This window comes from Perca fluviatilis, chromosome 14, assembly GCF_010015445.1.
Source record: "Perca fluviatilis chromosome 14, GENO_Pfluv_1.0, whole genome shotgun sequence".
Taxonomy (NCBI): domain Eukaryota; kingdom Metazoa; phylum Chordata; class Actinopteri; order Perciformes; family Percidae; genus Perca; species Perca fluviatilis.
The window spans coordinates 25,789,153-25,801,386 of record NC_053125.1 but is presented as its reverse complement, the minus strand read 5'-3'; the positions used below and the strand labels follow the sequence as shown (position 1 = coordinate 25,801,386).

The following is a 12,234-nucleotide window of genomic DNA, read 5'->3' as shown; positions in this document are numbered from 1 at the left end:
ATATATATATATATACGGTAAATGTTAACTAACAAGCTAATTGTAGCGACACACGAGGGGCGTATTGGACCCATTTAAATAAACTGAATGCAAGCTAAACTGCGTTTCATACAGTTTAGATTTTACCTAGAAATCTGCACACATACTGCCTCTTGTTATTTTCCGTGTTTGTATGTAAATATAAACATTGTGCGCAGACCGCAGCTGCAATGTAGACCGTTATTATCCAATATCAGTTTCATCCTATGGTTTCATCCACTAGATGACACCAAAGGTCCATTAAAATCCATAAGTGTGCTTCACAAAATGTTCTTTAGTCTTATTAAAAAATAATTAGGTTTTACCTATGTCGTGCAGACCACCACACTCAAGAAAGAGTAGGCTGCAATAAACGTCCAGAGTGGAACAGTGAAGCGACGCACGAAGTCCCCATAATCATCCATCAACATACCAGGAGAGATCTGAGAGATGTCCTCTCTTTCTTTTACTAGGCTCGTTCGAGATGAGCGCAGAATCGATCACCGGCAATCGCCGCCCAATGCATGCCGGTTAGATTTGTGTCCGACTTGCTCTCCCCGAAATTATCAATCAAAATACCGGATAAAAAGAAAGAGACGTGTTATCTCCGCCCTTCTCCAAATGCTGCTCACTCTGTAAAAGTGCTAGACAAGTGCACAGTGCAGAATACAAATGGATGACTCAGACCATGCAGACCTGATGCCATAGACAGTATATGATACATCCATGATATGACGCAGACCCTTTGGACAGAGCATGTGTGACGTCACCCATTGGTTTGTGGAGATATTCACCAAAAAATAAATAAATAATCCGTCGTCGAGTTTGCGTTTCCTGGTTGTGAATGTAACGTTTTTAGACGATAGGGAGGACTCCTCCTCGGAGTGAACTGCGAAGCCAGCCGACACTCGGATCTCCGTGGTCAAATCAGCCGACGCTAAATTTGTAGTGCGCTCTTATACCGGCACGCGTGTTAAATGCACTCAACCAGCCTAGTTCGAGTAGCGAAGTTAGCGAGATGATACACATGGGACTAGCCTACTTCCGGTTTTCAAAATAAGGTGTTAATACAATGTACATATAAAAACTCATAGATACACCTATGCAGGCTTCAAAATTAACATTTTCGTCTACCAGCCAAATGGCTAATGAATGTTCAAATATTACCAGCCATTCAATAGATTACCATTGGGTTTTTTGGCTGGTGAGTGAAGCAAATCTACCAGCCACTTGCATATTTCACCAGCATTTGGCTGGTAAACGGTGCTAATTTAGAACCCTGCACCTATGATAAAAACTCATACTGAAAATGAAACAATTTTACTGTATAATTTAGAAGATTTTTGGAATCAAAGTCCCATACTACTGCTGTTAAATGAGTAAAAATATGAAATTGGAGGTGCCATAAAAATACTTTGTTCCATAGTTCCAGGCAATAACCTACATATTTGAGTACAGGGCATCATCTAATACTGTCCTACTGAAAATCAAACAATTCCTTAATAAAAATAATAAATCATTTTGGTGCAGAGTTTTGAAATTCACCCATCGCAAGGGGCCATCCTCAGGTGTTAATTAACTGAATAATGAAACCCAAGCAACTTCTAGACAAGACCCGCCCTGCGCCCTGATCCCTAATATCGCCTCCCCCAGAGCCCTTGAAAGACCTCTGCCCTCCCCGAGATTCTACTTTTCAAAATAAAAGCTTGCGCCTGGTCCTCTACGCTTTGCGCAGTACTGATTGTCTTTATTGATTGATTTTACAGCTGCTGGAAGCGAGACAGAGTGTGCTGGTTGCGGGTGAGGTGGACATTTGGAAGTGCGCCACCATAGACATCCAGGACAACGCACCACAGACGTCTGCTAAATGGACCGAATACAGACAGAATGCTGCCGGTTACCAACAGCTCCGAGGCGGCCGCGGGTTAGGGGTTGACTGTGCTGTAGCAGGGCTCTCAAGTGTCACGCATTTAGCGTGACAGTCACTCATTCGGTCTTTTGTCACGCACTCCCGCCACACATTGTATTTCTCAGGCAGAAAAACTATTTATAATATATTTAATATGCCGCAGTGCCCAAAATGTCTCTGCCGGCGCCGCTCTCACTATGGAACCGGCAGGAATCAAGCGCGTCTCCCCTGGAGTTCTTAGTCGAGCCTGCCACTTATCAGCCAATCAAAAAAAAGAAAAGGGCTACACAATAGCCAATCAGAAAATAGCATTATTGTATCTGGGTAAGATTTAACGCAACAACCAATGGAAAAAAAAGCAAAGAGCAGCGTACAGCCACTTCCCTAAACGTTCGCTCATTCAGAGACCAGAGACCCAAACGGGGCTCTGTGTCTGTCAGGTCTGAGATCTACCGTATCAGCAGAGCAATCACGTAATGCACAGCAGACTATGGTGCAGGTAGATTATTTTCTGAAATATATTGACTATTATAACTTTATTTTTCTCAAAATATCACGACTCCTCCAAAACTCTTCCAAAAAAGAGATGTCACTCTTGCCTCTCTTCAAAACTTGAGAGCCCTGACATTACGAAACACATGATCTTACCTTTAAGGTCCGTCTGTAGGATACTGCCGTGCTAAAAGGCACAAAGACCGTCCAGAGTGTAAAGGTGTATGGCGGCATAAAGGTGAAGCAAAGCACGAAGACATCGAAATGAGCCATGAACTGACCCGTTAGTAACAGAAACTAGGCTCGTTCGAGATGAACTGCGTCTCGCCTGTAAAGTAGACGAGAGCAGGTGGCAGCAGCGGGGGGCGGGGACAAAAGTCCGCTCTCAAGTCGGACAGTTTTCCAGCTGATTCCAGCAGCCTTCAGGCTGAACAGGAAGTGACACAAACACTGGTGGTCCAATTCCGATTTAATAAAATGTTATCAGACCCATATATATCAGCTCCTACACAGTCTCCAGTTGTTTTTATTATGACAGAGTAGCTGTCAAAATGCTCTACATGCGATCTGTTGCTTATTTTAGTTACCAATAGATGATCCTTCATCTGAACAGATTTAGTCTCTCTGACTTCTAAACGTAACTACCAGCCTCACAACATGTGTTCTGTACAGAATAAGCCTTTAAATTGGTGAATATTCGGTTTGCTTCTTGGGAATAGGGAATAGGGAACTAGTTTTTTTCTGGGGCTCTGTGGTATGTAACTGGATTCTACCAGAGTTGTCTCATTATTAGAGTTGTTGATTAAACTGTTTCCAACTGCAGAACTGTAACTTTTCTCTGAGTCTGAACAAACAGAAACAATCAGCCAGCAGAGCTGCTGCTGTCAGTCCCAGTCCACAGTAGAGACCGATCCTTCCCCGACTCTCTGGTTGTGGTGGACTTGTTGTGTTTGGTGTCTCAGGTTCAGGTCGATCCCTCGCTGCTGTAAAGAGACCAAACACCTCTGTTTCATTCATGTGAAGAAAAAACATTTCACTAAAAGAGAAGGAAGTGTAAGGATTGAGGTTTTCCCAAGTACTTTTTTTCTCAGGTTCTTATTTATCTAAAAAGGTGCTGAATTGGGGAGTTGTTGGTCCAACAACAATGCTAAAGAAAGGCAAACAATAACACAAACTAACTATTTCAGGCAGCGGTAGCGCAGCAACTACCGTGTTCTGGGCGGTAAAATGACTTCAGCTCCCCGTCGTAAAGTGCTGTCTGACAGCGAGGTAAATCTCTGAAAATATTCTAAATATAGAGTTTAAATTTAAACCAGCTCTGTGTCCTGGCAGTGCTTCTCTCCGAGGAACCAGCCATCAGTCAACGGTTTTCTCAGATGCGGAGTGATGCTGAATGTGCAAAGGAGTCCGATTATAGCCGTTGTGGTTATTATATCACGGCTATGAACCAATCAGATTGCAAGATTTGGGCAACACTTTTTATAATGAATCAATTTACCAGTGACATTGAGCCAACATCTACCAGAGTTCCTCCCATAATCTGTGAGCACATCACACTTGTATAGTCCCGAGTCTTCAGTCCTGAGTCTGGACACATGAAGTCTGAGTCGTCCTTCTCTGAGGACGTCTTTGTCCCACTGGACTCGTCCTGCAAACTGTTCATCCTGAGACTCTGGGACCTCAACTCCTTCATGGAGATGAAACAGACAAAAAGGCCTGAGATCAGTTAACAGTTCACAGAAGATATTCAGAGAGTTGGAGGAACTGTGAGGGTTGGTTGTGAAGGTCCACTCCAGTGTGATGTTGTGGTTCTCCTCTGCCTGATAGGAGGTCTGTGTCACATTCACTACAAATGTTCCTGTTGAGGAGACAGAGAGGGAAAGTGAGGAGCAGACACACTGACAACTTTAAACTCCATCTCCACATGTTTCTGTGGACACTTTAGTGATTCTTTGTTTAGTGTTAGTGGATAATAAAGTGAAGCTGTAAACTAACCAGAGACACAGGAGGTCAGGATGATGAGCAGCAGGATGCTGCAGATCATCTTCTCCCTGTGAGAGGAGACAGAGGTGAAGAGATTATCTTACTTATTACCTACACACAACTGCTAAAAACAATATGAGCTACAACTACAGCAACGTTTCTTTTCGTCCAGAAGAAATCTAACAATTAAAGACTTGGGGTTAGGACTAAATAAAACTGTATAAGTGGCAGGACTATGTTTCTGTGAGAAGATGGCGCCAGTGATTCAACTCGCAGACATAACCATAGGAAGGGAGCATGGGACATAATCACTCTTAACATTGCAGAGCAGCCGGCTATGTGACGTTACTCAAAGCGTTTTCATGTCAGTGAGCAACCTCAGATAAAAGAAGCATAAATAAAAGGAATCAAAGTAGCCTAAAACGGCAAATAAAGTTTTCAACTAATCTGAATTAAATAATAAAACATAAAGTTCCTTATAAACAATATCTAACTGAAAATACAAAACAGTAAGCACTTAAACAATGTCATGTTATCATATTAAAAACTACTCTTTACTAAATTGAAAATTAAATATATTAGGCCAATAAATAACATTTGATTGTGAAAGAGGATAATGAGACTTCCTATATATAAAGCCTACTAAGCAGGTAGTACAGCTCATCAAGTGCTGTAATTAGCGGGGGAGGTTTTAAAACAGACACATCCTGAGAAGAAGGCAGAAACACTCTTAGAGTCCTTTTCTTTAAAACATTTTATGAATCAAACTAAAATAAGAACACAAGTTTAAAACAATAGACTGTAGTTAACTGCTGGAACAGGGGCATCTGCGGGGTTTTAAACTGAACTACATCACTAATAATGATCATAAACTATGTGATACTCACACAATTAAACACAAATAACCTGCTGTTCTCATCAGTCTGGGATGTTGATATATATTGATTTGAACGGGGGAAGGGGTGGGGCTTCCAAACTAGCGCAGTTTGGCAAAGGCAAAGGTTGACTACCACTGTACTAGCTGAGACGACATGTTACAACAGGGCTGCCTGTTACGGTGCACAGCACAGCAGCAGAGTTACTGGTACCAAAGTTTTCTGCAAAACTTTGAGCTCGAACGCATTGAAATGACTTGATCAAATTAATAACCTGACCGTTTTCAAAGTTCACGAACTAATAAGAAATCTGCATACTGCCTCTTGTTATTTTTGTGTTTGTATGTAAACATTGAGGCGTTGGGCGCATTTTCCTCCATTAGATGACACAACTGGATGTTGTCATGCTCATGCAGGAGTGTGTAACTTTGTTAGTTTCTGGAAAACACTACGAAACACAAGATATTAGCTTACCTTTAACATCTGTCTGTACTGCCGTGTTAAAAGGCACAAAGACCGTCCAGAGTGTAAAAGTGAAGCAAATGCACGAAGACATCGAAGTGAACCATGAACTGACCCGGTAGAAAGACCACCAGAAGAATCACGGTTGCGGTTAACTCATCCAGCATGCCTGGCTGGAAGTGCTCATGGAGGTGCTTCCTTATGAAGCTGCGTCTTACGCACATACGTTACCACCATATAGCTATTCATTGGTGATTCATCCATGGCATGATCATACCTGCCTTGGATCCATGGGGATACATTCCTGCCTTGGATCCATGCCATGGATCCATGGCATGGATCTAATAATAATTGCTTGTTTATATTATAATTGGAGTATTAGAACTGGGTGTGTGGCGTGAAAAATCCTGGTGTTACATTACCAGGAATGGTCTCTTAAAAATTGATAGGCCTACTGAAAATCCCCAAAACAAGCCCACCACTAATGACAACTGTTGTCTTCAGGTGATGTGTCCTATGTTTCCATATGAAATTAAAGTGCATTGTCTTTTTATAAATTTGTTGTTGTAGTTTTTCTGCTGTCAATCAGATTTCCTTCCTAATCTGCCTCTTAAGAGCCATTGGTTTCATTTCCTGATTCACTGACGTTTAAGGAGTTTCTCCTCTGTTGATCATTGGTAATAAATAGGCTATTCTTAAAAATAATATTTCGTTTTTTAATTGGAATGTCTTAAATAACAGATTAAGAGCTATATTTAATATAGATGAGCACACATGTATTTATATTTAAATATACAGACTGAAAGCCTTTGAAAACTCCCTGATAACTTCAACAGGTAAAAAACGGGTTGGTTTTATTTTTTGCAAGAATAATGTGTAATCAAGTTCAGTCTGTGATCTGGATGTTCATTTTGTGGGGCTTCGAAACCGAAAGTTAAAAAAAGATGAACAAGCTGAAGGGACTCTCGAGGAGTTTTGCGCAGACCGCATCAGCTGCAGGACGCAGATACTTGTTATTGACATTTTTCTCCACTAGATGACACCAACGGTCTCTTAAAATCCATAAGTTTGCTTCACAAAATGTTCTTTAGTCTTAATAAAAAAATATCTCATGGTCTGGTGGAAATAGAGTGACAAAAGGGGTGATTATTAAATACTATGGTTAGTGTTTGTTTCTCCTAAATAAATAATTAAGTTCAAATTATTTTAGAACAGGTTTTCAACATCACACATTATTATAAGTCTGTGCAAGAATTAATGTTGTCACGCTCATACAGGTGTCTCATAACTTCGAAAACAGTGTGTAACTTTGTTAGTTTCTGGAAAACACTATGAAACACATGAGCTTGCCTTTAAGGTCCGTCTGTACTGCCGTGCTAAAAGGCACAAAGACCGTCCAGAGTGTAAAGGCGAAGCAGAACACGAAGACATCGACGTGAACCATGAACTGACCCGATAGAAAGACAGAAAAATCACGGTTGCGGTTAACTCATCTGGCACTGAATGAATGAATAAATGAATGCCTGGCTGGAAGTGAATCCTTATAAAGCTAAAAAAAAACGTGCTTTTCATTGGTGATTGTTATTTTCCCCTCCCATGGATCATAGTTTTTTTTCCTTTCTTTTTTTATGGTTTGAAAAATTCAATATATTTTGTTCTTGGCGACAAACGCTGCAGAACCTGTACAAAGTTAAGAGAATCCCAATTCAAACAATCACCTCAGATACATATAGAAGCTCACTCATAGAATAATAGTGAACTTTTAATTAAAGATGCCTGAAATTGTAGTTCATCATTGGTTGCACAGAAGATGTTCTGGTTTTCAATGCTGCACCCTAAGGCTGGGATTGTTGGTTAGATAAATACAAAAAAAAGGCGAAGATACATGTAAAACTAGCATGAGTGTTCCGATTGCTCCTTTATGTAGCAGGAATCTGAGGAAGGCCAAACTCGTCCACCAGGACACCGTCCCTGTTGACCGACTTGTCGCCTGGCGTGCCCTCTGGGAAGGAAGGAGCTGTTGAAGCATCGTCCAGGTAGGAGCTGTCGTCATCCATCAGGAGCTCGTCTCCCAAAGCATCCAGCTCTGCTTCCAAGTCGTCGTCATCAATTTCAGGCGTGCCATAGCTTCTTCCCAGCGCCTCCTGGATGTCAGTGGCATCCTCCATCATGTCCCCGAGCTCATCCTGGAGATCCTCAATCTGATCAATTATCACATCTTTGTATGCCTTCTTCATGTCTTTGAGGCCGAGGCTAGGTCTCCCTAGGGGGGTCCGGGGGTTTGCCCCCCTGGGATTTTTTTTAAAAAAAAAAAAACAACCCATTAAATGGCACTTTATGGAGAGTTTTGTGCAAAGAAATGGAGAAATTGAGTCTTACATGATATGTGCAAAACTGCAAGGTTAAGAGCCTATACTCTGCATTGTTGTAGTATCAACAGATATTAAGGCATTTAGCATTTACATTACAATGATTACACATTGTATTACTTTGTTATGATATAAGAAGTGACCAATGTGCCAAACATAATGTGCCACATGAAGAGACAGTGCAGCATTATGACAGTAACAGCTGAGAAGATCTGGGTCTGTGGTGACCAGGTCCACCTCACACAAACTTCCTTCTTCCTTCTCCCAATCTCTCTCTTTACAACACACACAAACACACACACACACACACACACACACACACACACACACACACACACACACACACACACACACACACACACACACACACACACACACACACACACACACACACGCACACACTGCACCGAGTGGGGCTCTCCGTGGCCGGCTCGGAGCCCTGCCGCTGGAGGAGATGCGACAGCGAGGACCGGTTCCACGGCTTGGTCAGCGACATGAACTCGTAGCGGCCGGTGGAGCTTCTGAGCACCGAGCTTCCACCGCTGCGAACGGGGTTTTTAGCTTTAGGAAAAGGCATTTTATCTTTTAATCCTACTGACGTAGAGGCGTTATGTAGCCTAGTTGACCCGCGGTGGTGAATTGTCTGCAGTGCTGCGCGGGTTGTTGCCGTGTTCTGATTGTTCTCATCTCAGATCCGCCAAGAAAAAATAGACATGCCATTTCAAAAATCTTTCATTTATTGTCAGAATATTATGTTTTCAAAAGCATCACTTTCATCAAATTTTATGTGACATATTTAGACTGCAAGCAGGCACATCTGGAAAAACGAGCAGGCTTATGTGCCGTGAATTCTCTTAAAGGTCCCATGACATGGTGCTCTTTGGATGCTTTTTGGTCCCCTAATACTGTATCTGAAGTCTCTTTCCCGAAATTCAGCCTTGGTGCAGAATTACAGCCACTAGAGCCAGTCCAATAATGATCTTTCCTTAGGATGTGCCATTTCTGTGCCTGTAGCTATTGAGGAGGAGAGAGGGAGGGGCAAGGTGGAGGGTGGGGGTGTGGCCTTGACCAACTGCCTCTTTGCTCGTTTGAAAGCCATGATGTCTCTCTCTCTCATGGGTGGGCCAAATTCTCTGAGCGGGCAAAGCAGAGAAAGAGGAGGTAACCTTGCTCCTTATGACCTCATAAGGAGAAGATTCCAGGTCAGCCCATCTGAGCTTTCATTTTCTCAAAGGCAGAGCAGGATACCCAGGGCTCGGTTTACACCTATCACCATTTCTAGCCACTGGGGGACCATAGGCAGGCTGGGGGAACTCCTATTAATGTTAAAAAACCTCATAAAAGTGAAATTTTCATGCCATGGGACCTTTAATACATCCATGGGGCTGAGGCCCGGAGACCCCCGGCCCAATTTAACCACTGCTTATAACGAGGTTGAAAATCCAGCTGTTGCACTAGCTGCTCCCTCTTGAGGCCTGGAGAACTTCCGTTGTGTAATCTGGATGCAGCGTTTTTTTGTTGCATTTGTTTTTGGGGATTTGCTTGTGTTTTGTCTATTTGTAGGCCTATGTGTTTTCTTAAATTGCAGGGTGTTTGCCCCTGTCGGCCACCGCAGTAATCTGAACAGATTTAGTCTCTCTGACTTCTAAACATAGCCTAACTATCAGCAACACAACAGGTGTTCTGTACAGAATAAGCCTTTAAATCAGACAAAGCAATTAAATCCGTCCAAGTCAAAATCAATAAAAAGTTTATATAAAACATCATCATGTTGAGTTGATTCTGAACCAATCAGCTGTTAGATCAGCGGAGAGGCTGACGTTTCCCAGCATGCCCTGAGTCCGCCTGGGTCTTGCAGTTGGTGGAGAGCAACTGCGCTGCCTGCATCTCATGCTGCGTTTATGCCACCTGGGAATAACAGAGACCGCCCCCCTGGTTACGTTGTTTTTCCGACTGGCAGCGTTCACATGGTCGGGATGCATGTTCTTCTTCTTCTGTTATATTGGGCGTTTGGCATAACAACTTGTTGCATGACTGCCACAACGGTTGGCTGTAGCCGAGAGCATCAGGTGGTGAAAACATGGAGGCCACAATAACAGAAGATTTTCTGCTGTTTTCTTATGCGAGCATCCAAACAGCACATGGACAGGTGTGTGTTTGTGTTATCTGCAGGACAACCAACGGGAAAAGACACGGAAATGTTTGTTTTTTTTAGACATAGGCCTATTTATGAATAATCTGAAACATGTTATGTTTGTGTGTGTGTGTGTGTGATATGTCTGTGAATGTTTGTGGCAGAGGCATTTGTCCACAATAAACAGTTTATTATCATTGAAATATGTTCAGTGAACCAAAGTCGCCTCCGTCAAACGTCAGTTGTCAGCAACGCGTCACCAGTTGGGAAACTCGGTTAGCAAAATCCAACCCGAGTTTCCCACCTCACCTCCCACAGGAAGTTACGTTAATCGTGACGTTTTCACTCGGGAAAATGTTTTTCCAATGTCCATGAACACACGGTCAGAACTGCGGCCGCCTTGATCTCGTGAGGTTATCGTTGCCCACGTGTGCATGACGTCAGAGCAAGTCGAGATCAAGTCGGACACAAATCTAACCGGCATGCATTGGGCGGCGATCGCCGGTGATCGATTCTGCTCAGATCTGGCTCGTTTGAGATGAGCCAGATCTGAGCAGAATCGATCACCGGCGATAACTGATAAGTTTACTGTTTTCATCAGTTTCTGGCTGGTGACAGTATGCTCATTTTCCAGTAGAATATTTGCCTATTTTATGTAATGAATAATTAAGACCTGAGTAATGATATTTTCTTCCCTACGTTTAAAGCCCACCTTCCTCCCATCACCAACACGTCTTTGTATATTATAAAGATGTCTTCCTGTTTCACTAATGTCCCAGTACTCCTGCCATGTTGTTTGTACATATGTACTGATGAATGATTTAACTGTTTTCTGCTTTGCTCACTAGCCAGAATATCCACCTTCTCATTTCCCTCCACACCAGCATGGGCAGGAACCCAAATTAAACCAATAAACATACCCTTAAAGCTGCTGTAGGTAAGATTGTGAAGATCCAGGACTTTGCCAACAAATTTGAACATCGACAACTTCTCAGTCCCTCCTCCCTTTCTGCTGCAGCCCAAACCGTCTCCTAAGCCCCTCCCACACAACGGAGTTTGACAGAACTGCCGGCATGTCAGACAGACAACATGTTCAATAACTAAAACACCAACACAACGTTAACTTTACTCACCAACAGTAAAACGATGCTAACTAGCAGGATAGCGTTAGCCATTTCAGCATCACATCAGACCGACCACTGTGCTAACGTTACTATCATCCTCACCAACATAGCTTTGTGGACTTTTGACGACTAATAACCAATTGAAAGATAAATCATTCATGGTAATTATGTTACCTGTTGAGAGGAAATGTGGCTACGTCTGCATCGTTCTTCAGATCTTTAAAATCCTGCAGCCACGCCACCTCTGAAAAGCCTCTCCAATATTCACCGGAGTTTTGGAAAACTTTTCTGCAGCTCGTGCACAGGGAGGGGGGAGGGGAGAACGCTATATATGCGTGTACGTGCCTGAGCAGTGATTGACAGGCAGATAGATCCCCTCTGTGGCCCTGATTGGAGAAAATCGTCCGGGAGCGGTGGAATTTTGCCAATGGCACTACAGGCTGTAGGAGGTGCCAGAGGAGCTGTCTTTTTTTTTTTTTTACATAATTCATGTAGTTCTACTGGAACATAGGGTCAGTTTCAGCAAATATGACAGAAAGTTAGTTTTATAAGACTTACCTACTGCATCTTTAATTTGCATTATCAATCCATCCATCCATCCATCTTCGTCTGATTATCCGGGGTCAGGTCACGGGGGCAGCAGCTCCAGCAGGGGACCATAACTTCCCTTTCCCGAGCCACATTAACCAGCTCTGACTGGAGGATTACGAGGCGTTCCCAGGCCAGGTTGTAGATTTGTATTCTGTACAATATAATAAATATAATTTAATTGATGATCTGTTCTAGATGAAGATCTGCCTGTTCTAATGCTAGAAAGTGTCTTGAAAAACAGTTTAGGGTAATCCCTTCTCCTCTATCTACTGTAATG

At 42.7% G+C, this 12,234-nt stretch overlaps 2 protein-coding genes across 4 annotated transcripts in view; both read right to left on the bottom strand.

The window, feature by feature from the left end:
• Positions 1-2,977: 2,977 nt before the first annotated feature.
• LOC120572171 overlaps positions 2,978-12,234 on the bottom strand; it is a 284,405-nt gene continuing 275,148 nt past the window's right edge. Inside the window, exons 1-4 of one of the 3 annotated variants that reach the window (XM_039821346.1) lie at positions 5,752-5,922; positions 4,415-4,470; positions 3,918-4,277; positions 2,978-3,402 (exon numbers count right to left, since the gene is read on the bottom strand). In XM_039821346.1, coding sequence (XP_039677280.1) covers positions 3,209-3,402; positions 3,918-4,277; positions 4,415-4,463 — 603 coding nt within the window. In that variant the 5' untranslated portion in view covers positions 4,464-4,470; positions 5,752-5,922 and the 3' untranslated portion in view covers positions 2,978-3,208. The other 2 variants (XM_039821345.1, XM_039821348.1) reach the window with 2 other exon arrangements.
• Positions 7,576-8,685, bottom strand: LOC120572542 (charged multivesicular body protein 5-like). The gene is made up of 2 exons (XM_039821872.1): positions 8,516-8,685; positions 7,576-8,028 (listed from the first exon to the last, which is right to left on the bottom strand). Exons 1-2 carry the CDS (start codon positions 8,683-8,685, stop codon positions 7,659-7,661), a joined length of 540 nt encoding a protein of 179 aa, XP_039677806.1. The 3' UTR covers positions 7,576-7,658.